The 20,871-nt window shown below is 41.5% G+C and overlaps 1 protein-coding gene across 16 annotated transcripts in view; it reads right to left on the reverse strand.

Annotated features, from left to right (window-relative positions):
- Dtnb (dystrobrevin beta) overlaps positions 1–20,871 on the reverse strand; it is a 269,435-nt gene that overhangs the window by 67,060 nt on the left and 181,504 nt on the right. For all 16 annotated transcript variants that reach the window (XR_012439625.1, XR_012439626.1, XM_074049317.1 and 13 more), the window contains one exon: positions 2,632–2,709. Coding sequence is in view for 14 of the 16 variants with exons in the window: in XM_074049317.1 (XP_073905418.1) it covers positions 2,632–2,709 (78 nt within the window). In the remaining 2 variants the exon portion in view is untranslated. The remainder of the gene's footprint in view (positions 1–2,631; positions 2,710–20,871) is intronic.

Consider the following 20,871-nt stretch of genomic DNA (forward strand, 5'->3'; position numbering starts at 1 on the left):
CATGCTGGATGTCAATGCAATCTCCTAATGTCTGAAGGACTACAATGCTCCCATGTGGCCTCTAGTCTGTGCTTCTTAATAAGCTGCAGAGCTCAGCCTTTCTTTCTGGTCTGCACTTTGGCTGTCTTTGGTATGCTGGTGGCCCCTAAAGAGACCTTGATATCAGCTCTAGGACTAATTCCAACGAGAACAAGATGCTAGATAAAAGGTTGACTTTAAGATAAAGTCTTAATCCAAGACATACTCTATTGTCTGAAGCAGTGTTAAAAAATGCTAAATATCAATTTGGGACTGACAATCACAGCTAGGTCCGGGGCATAATTCAGCAAGCCTAAGGCTAGTCCTTCTATGGAGATGGCAGTGACTATCATGGCTCCTGAACCCCTTTGGTCAGTCTTCCCAAGCAATAAGACACTGAAAGAAAGACACATTCCCTCTAACAGATACACTCAGCTAGGGCCACTGAATGACATGCATCTTGTACCTGGTGCCGAGTGATACTTTGGACCATCATGGACTCAGGTCACCAGAAGGACAAAACTAGATGAAGAGAAGAACTCAGATGAAGTGAACTCCTACTAAATAGATGGTGTTCCTAAAATTAACAGAAAACCTACAAGCTGAATTCTTCCAGCAATTCACATCTTCCAGTTTTGAAACTGAAACATCTGTGATTGGATTCTGGGTGTGACTGAGGACAGGAGGGGAAGCATGACGGCTCTTTGTTCTTCCACACGTGCTGCTCCTCTGTGAGAGGGCATCACTCCTAAGCTTCTCACCAGGGCTCTCATTCCAGTTACTTCCAAAATAATTAAGGCAGTATATTAAACCCTCACATAAATTTACCAGCTAGATATTATCATTAGCCCTGTCTTATAGATAAAGTGGGCCTGGGGTTTGGTGCGTGCTCGGGGCTTGTGTTTGCAGAACAGGCGCTCCACCACTTGAGCCACACCTCCAGTCCATTTTGCTCTGGGTATTTTTGGAGACGGGGTCTCAAGAACTATTTGCCCAGACTGGCCTTGAAGTGCAATCCTCCTGATCTCAGCCTCCCAAGTAGCTAGGATTAGAGGTGGCTCACAGTCACCTAGCAGGCAACCTTTTTCTGAATTGCCCACCTCACCCCCTGGAGTATACTGTCTCTGCTTAGGCAACTGGTCCTTACCTACCCAAACTGCCTAGCTCACCTCTGGAGGTGCAATTCTGCTTTCCTGGTGAGTCACTGTTTGCTATGTTGAAAAAACAACTGAAGATAGGAAACGTGCTTAAGGCCCGGTGAGAGCCAGGACCCAAGCTGAGGCAGTCAGGCTCAAAGCCTGCGTCCCAGCACACTGCACTACACCATCTGGCTCTGCCTAAGAGGGAGCAGCCTGGCTGCGCCCTTGCCACAAGTGTCCTAGCAAGACTGCAGGCAGGTACCCTTACCTGCATCCTTGCCACAAGTGTCCTAGCAAGACTGCAGGCAGGTACCCTTACCTGTTTGGGGTCCCGAGTTTCCACGTGGATGAAGCTGTACCATCCGGTCACTGATTTACTCAGTTCCCAGGTCCTCTCTCCCAGGATAGCCCTATAGTCGGCTCCTTTGCTTCCTGCTAAGGTTATTTTCCACTTGCTCAATGATAAGAATCACCTAGAATGCTTGTTAAAAATGCAGCCTCTCAGAATCCTCTCCTTGGGACTCTGATTCACTGGGGCTGACATGGTCCAGAAATGTATATTTTTAACAAGTGCCCCTGGAGACTCTTCTCATCAGGCTGATGTGACAAATGTTTTTCTAGGAGTTTTAGCCAATGGGAACAAACATCACTGCCCTTAAGCATTGTATATTGAGTCAACTTATTATTAAGCAGATGACATTATTAAAGCAGAACTGATCCAAAGTGATCAATACAAACGGCACAAAATGTTTGTTTATTTTCCAAGAAGGACATGCCGGGTGGGTTGGAGGGGTGTCTTTGTGGGTTTTCCCCCTCTTTTTGAGCGATGACTGTTGAAACAATTCTTTAATGGTTTATGCCCGTGAGAGAGTTTTTGCACTGCTCTGGGTATGGCATAGCTTAAAGTATGCCATTTTAAACAGTTCTTTCAAGTCCTGCCTGAGAGAATTGTGAAAAGAGAAGATTAAATAAAGAGGAGAAAGACCTAAAGCAAAATTTTGTATTACACAGAATGAAGGACTTTGGCTTTTCAATGTAAATGATTATGAATCATATACAGAATGACTTAGGAGAGCATTTTATAAGAGATTAATTCAATTTAGATAGTCTACTCAGAAACAATCTTTGACACTCAAAGAAATCAAATGTAAAATTACTGACTCTTACGATGATTAAAATATTTTTAATAATAAAAGATCTCAAATGTGCCTAATCTGCTCTGGCACCCTGTTTACTGCGTGTCACAGAGAAGTTTCTACCTGAGGCACTACTCAGAGCTAAACTTAATAGCTGTGTGTACGCGTTGGTGGGGGAAGAGAGGAGGATAAAAGCAAAAAGTATAAAGAGTCAGAGGGGAAAGAAGGGAAATCCTCTCTACACCATGAGACACTCTGCTTCTCAGGCTTCCTTCTGAGTGCACTGTTGCAAATGGTGGCAGAGGCCTGCCTGATTCTGAGGCATAAGACAAACATACCTCTTGGTGGGCGTGGGCACTCCAGAGGACGTGTGGCTCACCATGGTGTCATTCATATTAGTCAGAGGGCGAGGAGGACTGGAAGAAAAGACGTTTTACATCGCGTTACTAATTACCAACATGACTACAGGAAGCAAGAAAAAGAATGCCAAGTGAAAAGGAAACAATCATTCCTGACAAGCACAGCGGGACATATGGGGAATGAGCACAGAGATCCCTGCTTCAAGCCTAAGGAGTTCAACAAGAAGGGTTCTCTCAAAAGGCCACAGGACCACAGAGACATGGGGTACTGAGTGAAGCAAAATAATACAAAGACACTATGTCAGTCTGTAATCTCTTTCTAAATTATAATAGTACAGGGCAGTTTCATTAAGGATACACCTTTCTTTTAGCTTTTTTTGACAGTACTGGGGTTTGAATTCAGGGCCTCGTGCTTGCTAGGCAGGTGCTCTACTACTTGAACCACTCCTCCAGCACTGTTTTGTGTTGGGTATTTTCAAGATAGGGTCTTGTGAACTATTTGCCTGGCTGGCATAGAACCACAATCCTCCTGATCTCTCCTTCTGAGTAGCTAGGATTACAGGCGTGAGCCTCTGGTGTCTGACTCCTGGCTGATTTTGTACTGTAGTTTTAGTATACATAGATATGAATTCTGCCTCCTAATTTTTGTTGTTGTTGTTGTTTTGAGACAGGGTCTCAATATGTAGCCCAGGCTGGCCTCACACTCCATGTCCTTCTGCCTCAGCCTCCTGAGTACAGGGATTACAGGTGTGCCCTACCACACCATTTCATTTTAATCAATTTAATTTCTCTTCAGGATTATTAGGGTTCATACACCACAAGGTCACAACACTGACGTGCTTGTTTTTCTTGAGATTCAGTTACAGCTTACTGTTCTCTTTCATATCTTGTGAGCAAACTTTTATTTTTTCCACTTATTAGATTTATTTTTTTTTCTTTTATTATTCATATGTGCATACAAGGCTTGGGTCATTTCTCCCCCCTGCCCCCACCCCCTCCCTTACCACCCACTCCGCCCCCTCCCTCTCCCCCACCCACTCAATACCCAGCAGAAACTATTTTGCCCTTATCTCTAATTTTGTTGAAGAGAGAGTATAAGCCATAATAGGAAGGAACAAGGTTTTTTGCTAGTTGAGATAAGGATAGCTACACAGGGAGTTGACTCACATTGATTTCCTGTGCGTGGGTGTTACCTTCTAGGTTAATTCTTTTTGATCTAACCTTTTCTCTAGTTCCTGGTCCTCTTTTCCTATTGGTCTCAGTTGGTGAGCAAACTTTTTACCAAGACATTTAAATTGTTAAATCTAAATTCAAAAATAGGACTCTTAAGCAAACTTTGATTACTCCTTTACTAGAATCTTAACAATGAATTAAAATTTTATACCTGTACCTTACCAGAATGCACCTTTTGTAGCCTAATCCAAATTTAAATTTGAAAGTAAGCATTTTGGTAACTTTTCTTCAGCTGCTAGTTTTGATTTCTCCCTCTTGTGAGAGTCCTGAGAATGAATCCAAACTTATCAAAAGGAGTCCCTTGTCTTGCCTTCTGGCCATTCTTCAGCCCCTCCCCCCCTCCCAGGGTCAGCCACAAAACATTTAGCCACAGGACAATTGCCAGATAGCCCTTGGGCCTCCGACTTCCTCTGCTTCTCAGAGACACTGGTCCAGCAAAAGCAGGAAAATGACGTCCTTTTCTCTCATTTAACTGTTGATTTCTCCTTACCCATGAGAGAAGCTAATTACATAAGATATTTTTGTAAAGGTTATACTTACCAAAGCCTGGGGAATATTAAGGGACCATCTCCTTTATTATTTGGCAGGTCTCATAGCACGTTCAAAAAAAGGCTCTGAGGAAGTATTGCAGGGAGAACCAGACAACCCAGAAGTCAAAGATCTCTCTCTCTCTCTCTGTACTTATGCACCCTCCTCCCTTTTTATATCAATTTCATTTCTAGGTAAGGAAAAGTTAAAAAATAGTTCCTCATTTACTGGAGAAGATCCAAACTGCAATTTGCAGGTGACAGACCTAGGCCTCTTGACTTTTAAGCCACTGTACTATGCTATTGTCCTACGTTCCTTTCTCAGGAAAGTCACTGAGTAGGAGATTCAGATGCCTTCCCAGACTAGAATTCAATTCCAATTCCCAGACGGATACCTAAACTTCAGGCCTACTAATGTCAGTGGCTGCACTGAGCTATAACCAATTCATCAGTTGCTTTGGGAACTAATGAGAGAAGAGTACAGAGAGATTAGCTTACTTTTAGTCCTAAATTTCTATTTTGCCTCTGGGCATTTGAGATCAATTGTCCAAGTGAAGCAAGCACACAACCCCCAGTCAGCAGCACACTTTCCCGCCAGCCCTGGGAGCAGACGGGGCTTTGCTCTTTAGTATATGGGTAACAGCAATCCGTTTCCAAAGTAGATAAGGGTATTTTCATGGTGCTTTCAGAGCTAATACAGTTACCTAATTTATTTCAATATTAAAGATACTGCTACATTCAATTTCCTTTCTGACACTCTCAGAGGAAAAATGACAATAGAAAAAAATTCAATTCCTTTAGCATGGATTCGTGTGATAAAATTTCATGGTTTGTAGCATGTTTGCTCTCATGCCACAAAAGACCTTATGTATCTTGGCAGATCTCACACTCAACTATTATCTTTAGCATACATATAGAGAAGTCTCCTCCCTAATATTCAAAACCAGACAGTAATGATTACTTTGTATTCTGTAAACTCATTACAAGTGCACCCAAGGTTCATACCCTTTCTGGACTCCTAACTTGTTTTGCTAGAGACAGAGGTGATGAAAGAAGCATCCGTAAACCGTCAGGTCTTTAGTACAGGCTCTCCACCTGTACTTTGCAATACTAGAGGTATTGGAAAGCCAATACCTATAATGTACTCTTAAAATAATAATTCTGGGCTCAAAAACTCCTCATTGAACACACAGCTAAAAAGAGTACTTCAAACGAAATGTTATCATTTGCTGGTAAATGGATGGAATTGGAGAACATCATTCTGAGTGAGGTTAGCCTGGCCCAAAAGACCAAAAATCGTATGTTCTCCCGCATATGTGGACATTAGATCAAGGGCAAACACAACAATGGGATTGGACTTTGAGCACATGATAAAAGCTTTAGCACACAAGAAGGGGTGAGGATAGGTAAGACACCTAAAAAATTAGCTAGCATTTGTTGCCCTTAACGCAGAGAAACTAAAGCAGATGCCTTAAAAGCAACTGAGGCCAATAGGAAAAGAGGACCAGGAACTAGAGAAAAGGTTAGATCAAAAAGAATTAACCTAGAAGGTAACACACACGCACAGGAAATCAATGTGAGTCAATGCCCTGTATAGCTATCCTCATCTCAACCAGCAAAAACCCTTGTTCCTTCCTATTATTGCTTATACTCTCTCTACAACAAAATTAGAGATAAGGGCAAAATAGTTTCTGCTGGGTATTGAGGGGGTGGGGGGGAGAGGGAGGGGGCGGGGGGGGAGAGGGAGGGGGCGGAGTGCGTGGTAAGGGAGGGGGTGGGGGGTAGGGGGGAGAAATGACCCAAGCCTTGCATGCACATATGAATAATAAAAGAGAAAAAAAAGAGCACTTCAAGCAAACATTAATGATACAAGTTTCAGAACTTTACAAAACAGCAGTTAGCACAATCATTAGATGGTCTTTGATCTTTAAAATTTAAAACCAGTTGAATACCTTGACCATGTCACCAGATGGCCTGTGACTTCTTTTAGTGAATATGTCAACAAGGTATCTTTAGACACTAGTGAGCTCCATGATACAAAAATGACCACCAACCATCACTTGGTCCAGAAATTTGGGAGGTTTCGTCTGTTAATAAAATACATTCTTCCTTCACTAAATGAGGAGACACAGGCAGACTGGAGACACAGGTAGAAGGCAAAAAGAAATCTGCTAGTCAGAAGAGGTGATTTTAAATATGCTGGGAGACCTGAGTGTGGTGGCTCATGCCTTTAATCCCAGCTACTTGAGAGGTGGAGACTGGGTAGATTGAGTTCAAGACCAACCCATGCAAAAAATTAGCGAGACTCCATCTCAATCAATAAACCAGTCATGGTGGCACATGATTTTCATCCCAGCTATTCAGGAGGCATAAACAGGAGGACTGCAGTGCAGAAAACATGAGACCCTATTCAAAAAAATAACGAATGCAAAAAGAGCTGGATCAAGTGCTAGAGTTCCTGCTTGGCAAGATTGAGGCCCTGCATACAAACCCCAGTACTACCTAAGGAAAAAAAGTGCTTGGAGAGCCTTCATTTTTTTTTCTGGTGTTGGAGATCAAATTCAGGGCCTTACACGTGCTAGGCAAGTGCTCTACTACTGAGCTATATCCCCAGTGCTTTACTTCTTAATCAAAGGATCAGAGGCGCACTTCCTAGGTGCCTACTTACAAGAGATAAGAAAGAGTATCTATCTTTATCTGAATGACTTAACTATACAGATATGCAAATAAAGAACCACAATGCCAAGTAATGGATCCAGCAGAACAAGCACCGACAAAGCCACCCCTAAAGCTTGGTGAGGGAGTGAGCTCCTGGGCACCTGTCCAAGCCACGCCTTCTCCCCAGGCCCTTGGATACAGCCTCTTCTATAGGAAGCAACCCGGACTACCCAATGATTTTAGATAGTTCTTTCCCCCAGAACAGGTTTTCGTTGCAGAAGGCACAGTTCTGAAACTCTCTCACTTGGGCAACAGTCTGCCAGCTATCACTTGGGCATCATTATCAGACTTCCTGGTCTGTTTACTACTGTTGGTGTGAAAGGGCAAAGGATTTTATTATACCCTTGTGCTTCCTTTTATGTGATTACGTCTGTCTATATTCCTCACAATGATGCTTTATTTACATAGGGGCATGTAGCTAATACATTTAATCTTTTATTAAATGTTTCTGTAGCCATCTATTTTGACTTCAAATCTAGATGCCTGTGTTACTTCTAACATTATCTTCCTTGCTCACGCAGGTCACACTTGTGAGCCATGTGGCAGATCTCATCAATGCTACACCAAATGCAAACCCACACGGTAAGCTACCTCATCCTCTGACCCAGCAAACACTCACACACCTCCCTCCAGCTAGCTGTTCCTCCTTTGCTTCATCTGAGCCCTTGCTTTGGCTCTTCTCCCAAGTATCTATCCTGGACAGTCCTTTGTTATAGAGGGCACTGCCAAGGTTACAACTTCTCACTTCCCTTTTCTGAAAAACTGAAATTTCAGAATCCCTAGAAAGCCCCTCTGATTATAAGCTCCATTTACTTATTTATTTGCTTTATTTTTGAGACAGGGACTTTCTATACAGCCCAGGCTGGCCTCCACTGGAAATCCTCCTGCCTCGGTTGTACCACCACGCTTGGCTAGGTTCGATTTAAATAAACAGGAGCCTTACTGTACAAGCAAAAATCCACAGCTCATTTATGCCTAGCACTGTCAAAGGTTTTGAGAAAAAAAGCAAAACAAAAGAAGTTGAAGGCTGTCCCTGATTTATAACCTAATCAGTCTTCATAACTTTCAGTGATAGCCAACAATAGATACGGAAGCTTGTGCTTATAGTCAAATTTAGATCAAACCCTACTTGACAGTAATCATTTACAACCAAAACATTTACAACAAAGACTATGACTTAGCTTAATTCTTAACATTTGATATAATCAAAGACCAGTACAATAGGAAAAAAAAAATCCCATGAAGTTACCTGTTACACACAGGATTTGTGTATTCTGCTTACATCTCTTTTCTTGTCAAACCCTGGGGTGAGTATGGGTGGAAGAGAGATGTTGAGCATTTGTAGAGTATGAACAACGCATGAGCACCCAGCCAAGTCCCTCAGATCCATCTCTGAATTCTCACTATTTCTATTTTACAAATGCAGAAATGGAGATCAAAGAGGACAACTAATGTGATCAAGGTCATATGTAGAACCAGTACTGGAACCCACTTTTATCTGTCTCGGAAGCCACTGAAATAGATGTACAATCCACAGACTTGCCCTCCTGATTCAGGCATCTCTGCATCCAAACGAAAATTTCAGGTTAGAGTTCTCAGGAACGATTAATTCTCAAGTTTGAGAAACAATGCCTTAACTTAGGACCTTTGAGTTCAAATCTAACTTAAGATAGCTTAGAAAAAAAAAAAAGGAATTTCTGAGCATTGTAACAAAACGATAACTAAATTTGTAATGAACTTTGCAAGAGTAGAGATGCAGCTGGTTTCCGGGACACTAGACTATCTTTAGGACATTCACTGTTACCTTTGCTGAGGAGCCACATGTTGCTCACTGCTTTGATACTTAATAAGACATAGTTTCTGCCTAATGTCCACCACTGGAGGACAAAACCTCTTCCTTCATTCCACTTTGCAAAGACCCAACAAAGTCTCTGATCTGCTTTGAGTCAGCTGCTTACTCTGGCAGACAGGTCAGGGGAAGGACCCAAGGCTTTGATGAGTAGTCCCTCTGGGAACAACTCAGTTAGGGTTGGAGAGAATCAGGTCTCCAGAGGAGAAGGCATTGTTTCCGGGGGTGGGGGTGGGGGTGGGGGGTGGGGGGGTGGGGGGTGGCTGCAAAGCAAATAAACAACAGCAAAAAAAAGTCCACTTAAAGATGAATCCTTTTCAACAGAGAAGGGGTTCAGGGTCCAGGTATCTCTGGATCTCTGCCACACCATGCTTTGGACAAGGGTGGGGTTTGCTTCTCTCTTCTCTGTCTCCATCCTCCACATTTTAGTAGTATATAAACCTACTATGGATCTCTACAGGGAAACCATATATTATCTAAAACAAAGCCCAGCTTATTTTATTACTTCATTGTGAGGCAGAGGACTTGCATAGCGCTCTAATGCTGGCACACACAGAGCTAGTAAAATATGAAGGAGAGTTTCACTGCCACAATTCTATGACTTTTGCAAAGAACAGTCTGTAGGCAATGGTTACGACACGTGTGGTCATCTTACTCTCCTTGAGTGGGAAGTTTTGCTTCTTATTTATTTCTAGGTAATGAGTAAACCAACCTCTGTTACTTTAGTAGGTTTTAGGTTATCTGCCAAAGCAAAAGAAGCAAAAAAGCAAAGAAGTTAAACAAGCCAAACTACCTTTTGGGAAATCACAAGAATTAAAAAAATAACCACAGATACTGAAAATGTGGCATAAATAGCATGTTACATATTTACAATGAGTTTCTCTGACTCCTAAGAAGTACATTTTACTTTATTGGCCATTTATAATAATTAACTAACAGAAAAAAATGTAAAATTTCCAAAACAAACTACTAAACGTGTTGTAACCAGTTCTAGCAGTTCGACATAGCCATCTGTGATGTAGGTCTTACTTAATGAGGTATTGTTTAGGAAGTAAAGATTCACCACACTAACTCTTATGCTTCCACCACTTGACAGTGTCTGGAGTCATGCACAGGAACTCAGGTACCTCTTGCTAGCTCTAAAAAAGGACCCAATTGTAAAATGATAAAATAATTAGCAATTTAGCTATTTAATAGCATTGCTCAGTTTAATGCCATTATATTTAAAAAGCAGTCAAGGGTCTTAAAAAATAGATAACCAAATTAATGGAAATGTACTATTTTATTTTAAAGCCCTTTCCACCTTCCTTGTTAATGAAACTTAAGAAAAGTTGTTAGTATTTTACATAAATGTCCACTCTGTATTGAAGAAAACTTCAATGCCTCAGCAAGTCGCTGCTCAGATGGGTGAATGAAACATGTGACACAGTGCTGTTTCCTGACTTGTTCACATCTCATTTCTGAAGTCTGTTTTCAAAAATGGAAATAAATACATTGCTACAGAGGACAGGCTGACTCAAGTGTCCTAGTGTTCTACCAGGCAGCAAAGATACGGTGGCTACCCTTTCGTAGTGACTTTCTTGGACGTTTTAGCACTCTAGCATCTTCTTAAAAGCAAACACAATCATTAAGCAGCAAACACAAGGCAAGGAAAAGCCATCAAACCCTTGTACTCGGTGGCAAATGCTGCTTCTTTCCCTAAGCATCTGGCATCTCTGGCACACACTGCTGTCTCTAGGAAATAGAACCATCACTTGACAAAGGGATTTCTCTAGAAGGAGGCTTGCCCCACAGACCATTTCAGGGAAAACAAGTGCAGAGCCCAGGGCTACACTCTTCCAGCAAGTCCCTGAAGCAAAGGCAATCCATGAGGAAGGCAGGCACAGCACACCGGGCAGGTGCACTCCTTAGAAGTTTAACACTGAAGCATGCTCACCTGGAACAGAATCTGAGTTTAGCTACAAGTCAGTACTTCAATGAACCCAGCGAGTCCACCCTGGTGGGGACTTTAGGGAGCACTGTCTCCTCCCCATGGGCCTCTCATAACTGCCAGTTGCTGGGTAAGAAAGTAGCCTGCAGTACTGTGTCTGCCCATCCATCTAGGAGGTGGCTACTGGAAGAGGAGCACCCTTGGGTTTCTGTTTGGCTAAAGAGGTTTAATGGGAATGCAAGCAGGCTGGGAAAATGCAGAGAATGTGTGTATATCCACCCCTCTGTGCAAAGCGCCCCTTACTCCTTAGGCATTGGGACACTTCTGCTGGAGGGTCATAGATGAGAACATTCCCGCCCCACAGTCATCCTATGCCTCTTGCTTATTTTCACCTAGTAAACAGCTGTTAAGTCCCTGTTTCTGGTTTTCATCCCCATCACATTTGGCCTTCACTTGGCTAGTGTTACTTAAATATCAAAATTGTTTTCTACTGGCCCACTGGTGTCCAGAGAACCAGTCTATTGTTATTAATGCTTACCTGATTTCTCATGGTTGAAATTACTCTCCTCAACACAGCCCTCATCATCGATTCTGCCCCAAATCATCAATTTTCTACCAGTCCCCAAAATAAGGACAAGAATCTTCCTCTGTGTGTCACTCCCAGACAGTACAGCCTTAGCCTCCTGTCCATCTTAATTTTCACTTCCTCCTCACGGTTGCTAAGTGTTTTAGATTAACATGCTACTTTATTCAAACCCAGGGTCTGAACTTTGCTGCCACAAAAAAATAAAATAAGGAAAGGCACATAAGCACTTACACTAAAAATAAAGGAAGTCAAAATGAATCCCACACTAACCTGAGTGCCTACCAAAGAATTCCATCATTTGCTTAAAGAGGTGAGAAAAACCAAGCCAACAGATCAGACAGTTAACTAACAATAAAGTTAATATAAAACATAAAAGCACAAAGAACAAAATGGATACACGCCTTAGATGAAAGAGTCGACACGTATCGGTACAGAACTGAAGAATAGTGGGAACAGTAATGGGTAAAATTAATTTCAGGGGAAAAAAAAACCCTACAGAATACATCTGATTAAAACACTGCAACTTTATAACAAAAGTGCACTTGGAGGGAAAAGGGGCAGTGAAGAGTGAGGGAAGAACACAAGTTTGGCTGAATTAGGTTCTTGCTCCAATTCTGGTACCAAATGGGTGACAGGGCCTGCATAACTCTGGACCATGAACCTTTTGTGCCTCAGCTAACTGGTCTGTGAGGTCAGGGGCTGGTTCTAGAGAAGAGAGATTCACATGTTACCTAGGGACCTAAGGATCCCAACCAGAGTACAGAGCAAGGAGGATAGACCAGGCCCATGAGGCCTGGCCTCATTTCAACAAAAAGCCCCACCCCTATCCACCTAAGATGTCAGATGAGTGAAATGTCAGATGTTTAAAATGCTTTTTAAAAACTCTGGTAACTCTTCCCTAACTACAACTGTGAAGTGAGAAGCCCCTGATACTCCCTTTCTCTTCTGGTACTTATCACAACTTGCACTTCCATACAATTAGAGTTTACTTGTTGCCTGGTTTCACTCAGAACTGGTAAAACCTAGGGAGAGAAGGGACCACAGACAAGGCTTGTTTCATCTCTGTGTCTGCTGTTTTCACACTGCACACCTAAACCCTGACTGTAACACAGAGGGTACGAAGCCCATGTTCGTTCAGTAATGAGTAAGTCAGTTCGTAGCTGAGAGTTTATGATTCTATTACCACTCTGATCTACTTCAAACAACACATTAGCAGAAACCCAAAAAGAGCAGTTTGGCAAAGGGCTTGCCTGAAATGAATTTTAAGTGGGACAAATGTCTAGACAGGGAATCCAAAAGAGGATAACAGGCCATTTGAGATGGCAAAATCTTTTAAGTGAGGGAAGTCATGATGACTAAGTAATACTCCCAGACAATACCTCATCACCTGGAAGCATCAGTCCTGCTCACATGCACTAAACACATCGGGACATTTATGCCTGTTAAGCCAGTCTTGGGGATGGGCGTGGTGGCTCACGTCTGTAATTCTAGCACTTGTGGGGTTGCGGGGACAAAGGTGGAAAGATTTCAAATTCCAGGGCAGTTTGGATTATATGGTGGGACCCTAGCTTGAGAAAAAGAAAAAGAAAAAAGAGTGAGGCTGCACCACAACAATTAGACAAGAAAAATAAGATATAAGAAACTCTGCTATCTCTATACATTAGCAGTGAACAATCTGAAAATGAAATTAAGAAAACAATTTCACTTATAGTAGTCAAAAAGAATAAAATACCTACGACAATTTTAACCAAAGTGTAAAACTTGCATACTGAAAACTATAAAATATCACTGAAAGTAATCAAAGAAGGCCTAAGCGAACGGGAAGACACCTCACAAAACCTGCTAAGTCAGTGACACGGGGGGAGGGGCAGAAGACAGGGTGGGGGGAGGGGCAGAAGACAGGGTGGGGGGAGGATGAATATAGCAGATGTATTTTGTGTTCATGTATGAAAACAGAACAATGAAACCTGCTGAAATTGTCCTAAGGAGGACGGTAGGGGAAGAGGGAGAATGATGGAGGGTGTGAACCTACTTAAGATATATGGTAAGCACGTATGTAAATGTCACAATGTATCCCCCACTCTCATACAACTATTACACATTAATTTTAGAAAAGTGAAAAAAAAAGACCAAAACACCCCAAACTGACCAATGGACTCAAAGCAGTCCTCTCAAAATCACAGCTGCCTTTTTTTTTTTTTTTTTTTTGCAGAACTTGAGCTGATTCTAAATTCATGTGGAGATGCAAGGGACACAGAGCCGCAGAGCCACCTTCCAAAAGAAGAACAAGGTTGGAGGACATGTAATTAATTTCAGGCTTATTACAAACTTATTTTAAGATAGGTGGTTTGTTTTATGTTCAAATGTTAAATCTTTAGCACTGCAAAAAAAAAAAAAGATTATCAAGCATTCACAAATTTGTCCATTACTTTCTCCAGTGACACAGAAATTCCTCATTAATATCTGAAATTGTAAGCTTTGAAAAATTACAAATTAATTGAGGCTAAATACTGTGTAAGGACTTCTTGACAGGTGTGATCTCACTTCCCAGCACATGTCCCCAGCCTGCTGTGGCGGGAGCAGAGTTCAGCTGGCTCCTCTGCCTCTCCACTCCAGGTCTCCACTGGGGAAGCCATGTCTGCAGGAAGCTGAAGAGACTATCCTGGACAGAGTGCTCAAACTGCCTTCGAGGGGCTTAGGGTGCTTTCCTTTCCCTCCTCTTCTCTTTCCCTCCCTCATTCTTTACTGATTTATGTGCCTCCCACACAGCCGGGATGACAGGCTTTGTATTAGTGGAGATGGAGTCTCGAGAACTTTTTGCCCAGACTAGACTTGAACCTTGATCCTCCTCATCTGTGCCTCCCGAGTAGCTGAGATTATAGCTATGAAACACTGCACCTGGTTGTTTTTCCTCTTGAAAATGGTAAACTTGTGGGGCCACCAGTCCTTTATCAATTGTGATTACTTCTCTGCCCACCTCAATTAGACATCTGATTTGATCCGTTTGGAGCCCTAGATGTGTTCCATGCCACATTTGTCTCTGGAGATCCTTTCTTGGGAAAGATCACCTTATATATGGGGTGGGCTCCCCTATTTTTGAAAAACAAAAAAAATATCAAAAGCTTGTCACCACTTGTACTACTACCATATCCTATTCTTCTCTCGCCTCAGACTGCTACTAATACTACTTAAACCCATAAAATATTTTAGAAAGACAGCTTTATTTCAGTTTCATGACTTGGTTTCATCCCACGACTTTAATTACATCTTTAATGTCAGTGTCATCATTGTCACTAAAGGTTCTCTGAGGCAGCACACAATTACCCACAGGATGTCATCGTTATTTCAGTACAAATTGTACAAAAACCACTCTTTTCCCTCACTGGGAAATTTACAATTGCCTCCTCTATAACATTAGGCCAGCTGGCATGCACACCTACAATCATTTAAAGCATTTTATTATAAAAACTGAATCTTTTCTGTACACATAATTAATAAGCTTGATGTAATGGGAATATGGAGACCCCTATACTCAAAAATGTGATATTTTTAAGCACACAAGGGATATTTAGAAAAATTGTTCAAATACTTGGCTATAAAAGAAATTTCAACTCTAGCAAAGAATCATTCATAAAGAATACACCTCTCACTGAAATTCAATACTATCAGAAAGCATTAAAAAATATATAAAAAAAAGTCTTGGGTGTTTAGAAATTTTAAACATTGACGTAATGGTGCATTTAGAAACAACTGTCAAGAATCAATTAACTAAATAATTATCTAAGGACATAAGAAACTAAGCCAGGTGCAAGGGCTCACACCTGTAACCCTAGCTACTCGGGAGACTGACATCAGAAAGGTCTTGGTTTGAGGCCAGCCCAGGCAAAAGGTTTGAGAGACAACATCTCAAACAATGGCTGGATGTGGTGGTGTGCACCTGTCATCCCATCTATGTTGAGAAGTGTAAAATAAAAGGACCATGGTCCAGGCTGGCCTGGGAAAAAGCAAGACCCTATGTCAAAAATAAGCAGATCAAAAGTGGGCTGGAGGTGAGGCTCAAGCAGCAGAGCTCCTGCTTTGCAAGCGTGAAACCCTGGTGTTGAGCTAGGCCTCAAACTATGTTTAACTATGTTGAACTAGAGTTCAAACCCTACTTCCACCAAAGGAAAGCCCACATCCACTCTGTCAGCACACCCATCAGCCCAAAAGCATCTAGTGATTATGCATCTGGGAATTCTCACTACCCACCTGGGGCCCACTCAAGCTCATCTCTCACCCAGATTCTTCAAAAGCTGCCTAACTAGTCTCCTTCTCTCTACGTGGACCCTCCGCTGTCAATTCTTTGCAGTAGCCAGAAGGATGGAAGTCAGAGCAGCCAAAACTGCCCAAATGTGTCTTCCTTTCACTCAGCTCTTAAACAGCCTATAAGACTCTATGGCATCTAGCTCTATGGTGGCTTTGATTTCATGTCCCTCTGACTGTTGAACTCTCCCTACATTAACTTTACTTTTTCTATGGCTCTTTTTTGAAACAGGGTCTCCCTATGTAGCCCAGGCTGCCCCTGAACTCACTATCCTCCTGCCTTGGCTTCCTGAGTGCTGGTATTACAGGTGTGTGCCACCACGATGCCCAGCTACACACCAGCTTTCTTGATGTTTTGGAACATGCCCAGTGGGGTTCCACTGCATGGCCTTTGCACAACCTATTCCCCTGCAAGGAATGCTCTTCCTCCAACTACAACAAAAAGTCACACCCCACTACCTCCTAACCCCATGCTCAAATGTCACCTTTACAGTGAGGCTTAAAATGGGTACCCTATCAAAGACTGCAACCCCTCCATCTGCAGTACTTCCCATCCCTCTTTGCCCGTTTTATTTTTCTCTGTAGCACTTTACTACCTGGTGACACACCATATACTCTGTGTATTCCAGCGTCTCCCAACCCTAGAAAACAGGCTTCATGAAACAAAGAATTTTTTGGTCAGTTTTTCTCTGAATGGTGCCTAGAATATATCAAGCACTCAATAAATATTTGCTAGAAAGTTAGGAGGAAAACAATAAAGGCAAAAGCAGAAATCAGTAATCATTTGTTTCATCCCATGGTAATTGCTAAAAAACAATTCTGACATACTGACGAAGGCTGCTAAATGTGAGGCATTCTGGATGTCAAACATGAGAGGTGTCTACTAGCTTTTTAACTTACGCACGTCATGCAGCTCCTCAATTATTTATAGCTTTTACGTTCTCGTTCAGCAATGTTTTGTAATCTTACGTGTTATAGGTCTTACATATCTGTCATTTAATTTATTCCTATTGTTATGCTTCCTTATGCTATCGTAAGTGACATTGATATAAAAAAGTTTTTTGAGACAAGGACCCACTGTGCTGCTCAGGCTGGTCTCCAACTCCTTGGTTCAAGTGATCCTTAATCACTTAGCCTCCTAAGTGGTGGGACTAAAGTAGCACACCACCACGTCCAGCTGAAATTTCATTTTCTAACTGCTGCTAAGATATTGAAACATCATTTTTTTGGTGTATTGCCCTATGTCCTGCAATACTGTTAACTCTACTGTCAGTCCTGGTATTTGCTGATAGATTCCTCAGCCTTTTCTAGCTACACAATCATGTCTGTGAATAAAGACAATTTTAGAATTTCCTGTCCAACTTTTATGTCTTTAGTTTTCTTGCCTTATTATGCTAGGATCTACAGCAAAGTGTTAAGAAGTGGACATCCCTGCCTGGCCCCTGAATGAGGAAAAGTGCTCAGTTTTCACCACTGACATGATGATAGGTTTTCACAGATGGCATGTTCAGGTTGAAGGTGTTTCTCTCTGTTCTGAACCAACGCTGAATTCTGTCAAATGTCTAGGATCATTTTCCTCTTCTGGGAGGCACACCCTCTAGAGATGCCTTTGATGAGGTCCTTTTGACAAAACTCTTGTTTTGACTATCTCCAAATGTTTCTGTCTCCCTGTCTTTCTTGGAAGATACTTTCATTGGGCATACAACTTTGGTTTTACAGTTATTTTCCTCCATTGCTTTGAAGGTAATAGTCCATTAGCTTCTGTTTTTTTCTTTTCTTCTCTTTTTTTGGAGTGGGGAGGCTGTGCTAGGGATGGAAGCCAAGGGCCTCGCTCATGTAAGGCACATATTCTACCACTGAGCCACATTCCCCACCCTGGCTTTTGGTTACTTAGTGTTGCTCTAGAGAAGTGAATTTTTCTGTAAAATGCCAATTCTTTGTAAATAATTTCTTCCATGTACTTTTAATATCTTCTCTGTTTCTGTTGTCCTCTACCCTTGCTATGGTATGTCTGGAAATAAATTTTCTTTTAAAATCTTAATTAGGATTTTCTGGCATCTGCCATCAAGTCAGGACAATTTGCAATCATGACTTTTTTTTGTCTTAGCTCTAGTTCTTTTGTTTTGTCCTTCTGGAATTCTAATTTGCACACCGTCTCATTTTTTTTTTGTCTCTGTATACTATATTTTGAATAATTTGTTTGGATTTATCTCTTAGTTCACTAAAAAATTTCCTTCTCTGTGCCTAATCTGATTTTTTTTTTTTTTTTTTTTGCTATACAGGGGTTTGTACTTAGGGCCTCACACTTGCTAGGCAGGTGCTCTTACTGCTTGACCATTCTGCCAGGCCCCTAATCTGATTTTTACCTAATCCTATTGAGGTTTCTTTTTTTTTTTTTTTTCAATTCATAGAGGCTTCATTTGATTCCTCTTCAAATTTTCTGGTAATTTTTAGTCTTTTGCTTCTTTATCATACTTTGCATTTTCAACATATGCCTATTTTAAAAAAATGTAATACATACCTATATTTCTATTCAAACTTTTGTGAGATCTTACTATATTATTTCTCTTAATTCTCACTCATGCCAGCTAGTTTTTTCTGGTGTGTGTGAGGGCGGAGGGGAGGAGTTCAAGTTCTTTGGAACTTTATCTGTGGAGATTACTGGTGGCTAAGGTTTTTAAGGGTCTTCCTCCACAGAAAACTAAGGTTTGCTCCTGACAGTCTTCTGGGAGCATTATCCCAGAAAAACAGCATTAAGTCCAATTTTCAAGTTGAAATTTTCAGGCTAAAATTGTGATTTAAATTCTGATTTCAAACCCATGTGCTGATGGGCTTGCGTCAGGAAGTTCTCTCGGAGGCCTTGCCGTCTGTGATTAATCTCGGGAGGCTCTAATTGCTGATTTTCTCAAAGGATGGAATAAAATGTTTATGCCTCCTATCCAGCAGCCTGGCAAATGTGAGAAGGACCTGACATGATCTGCATGCCCTTATGATCAGAAGAACAGTACAAGTTCATGTCCTGAACCTACGCGGAAACATAACAGGTGCTCAAAGTGTATTCTTTTGTACCGTGTGACACGTTCATTTGTACTAATTCACATCATTTGTGTGTGAAATGAATATATTATGATGCTAATATAAGTCGGCTTTATGCCTTAGACTCACACTGGTTCAATATCCGAGGTACCTATTTTATCCCTCCACATTATAACAGTTGTAGATTTTTAAGCTTTCAAGAGGGTTGAGTTCACAAAGATAACATCAATAGCAGTTTAATCAATTTTTCAAGATGAAGATGTCAAATATTCATTCATGTCAATAAACTATGTAAAATCTCTTAACAAGCATGCAAGCATGTTTTTCTTATGATAATCTGGATACAGGAAGTGAGCGAAAAATAACGTGTTGATTTACACAGAATTAAGCATGAGGAGGTAACAGAAGAAATGACTAAAGAGAAAAAAGTCTTTTATATTTCAAAAAGAATGCTACTAAAAAAGTGAGAAATCAAGGAAGAATGTTCCATACAATTTGCAGCCAAGCATGGTGGTGCACACTTGTAATTCCAGTTACTTGGGAGGCACAGATCAGGAAGACTGCTGCTCAAGGCCAGTTTGGGCAAAAAGTTCAAAAGACCCCATTTCAACAAATAAAGCTGGGTATGGTAGGATATGCCTATCATCTCAGCTACAAGGGATCATAAATAGGAAACGGTCCAGGACAGCCTACACAAAAATGTGAGACTCTACCTGAAAAATAACTAAAAGCAAAAAAGAGCTGGGGATATGGCTTAAGTGGTGGAACACCTGCCTAGCAAGTATGAGGCCCTGAGTCCCTCTTCCAAAAAAAACCAAGCAAAAAACCCAATTTTACAGGATGTTTTCTTAAATTAGTGCTTACAGCCAACATTTCTAATTTTACCCTTGCAATTATTCCATTAACACCACCCAAAAGAGAAAGAGTAAGACAAAAGAGCTGCTTTGCACCAAAGATGCTTTTCTTACTATGACCTTATGCTTACCTCCAGGAGTATTTCAAGCAGTAAAAGGAGGCTTCTCTCCAGAAGGTTATAAAAATGCAGACATTTCTACTATGAGTAACCTCTTTTTGGTTGCCTTCCAAAACACAAATCAGCAAAGTCATGTGGAAGAAGAGTGTTGAAGAGAGAACTACAAAATTTCCCAAATTAACTCAATCTAATTAGAACTATAATTGTATTGTGCTCCATGCTCTAAAGTTCAGTCCTACAAACACTTGGGATTTTCCAGGAATGAAGCTATACAATCCCAGCCCTTAAGAAGTCTCTGGTGCAAAGTAGGTGCTTGTACAGTACAGCCTTGGTGTCCACGTCTGTGGTTCTAGGCAGGCCACCACTGAGGGAAAACCGTGCGTGCCCAGGATGCGCAGAGTTCGGTCCTCTGCCGTTGCTCAAACTTGCCTATACCACATGTGCAGTGGGTCTGAGCACCCACGACTTGAAGCCATGTAGTAGGCAGTGGTACTGTCACAAAATGACTGTAGTACACTGAATATGTATCAATGTACACTCCGATATGACCAGATCTTCTTTCACGCTGTCTCAGATACTGACATGTTTGATCCATCTCTACATAACGCCACTCAGTCTCCCCTAACACCATGCTGCCTTTCACCAAATCTAAAATTTCACTTTATCACTTAAATTAAGCATGTTACATGCCTTTCTGGGTTGGATAGATTACCATAATGTTTATCTTGTTCTTTGGGGCACCATTTGCTTTTTGAGAGGTGGATTTTCATGAAATTAAGGGTTGGGAAACACTCAGCAGATTACGCAAAGATTTAAACATAGCTGACTGCAATGTGGGACTGAGCGCATCTCCACAGCAACTGAGCTGCAGAATTTGTGCACATGGGAATTTAAAATGTCTTTTAATTAATTAGTTATTTTTGACCATGCTTGGCCAAATCCGCAGGTGATAAATTGGTAAATAAAACAGGCTTACTGCAATCTTCAAGAAGCACAGCCTCCCACAAACCCAGGGCATCCACAGTCCACTACGAAGGAGGCAGCATCTTATTGGGTACCAAAGAC

This window comes from Castor canadensis, chromosome 12, assembly GCF_047511655.1.
Source record: "Castor canadensis chromosome 12, mCasCan1.hap1v2, whole genome shotgun sequence".
In the NCBI taxonomy this organism is placed as follows: Eukaryota; Metazoa; Chordata; class Mammalia; order Rodentia; family Castoridae; genus Castor; species Castor canadensis.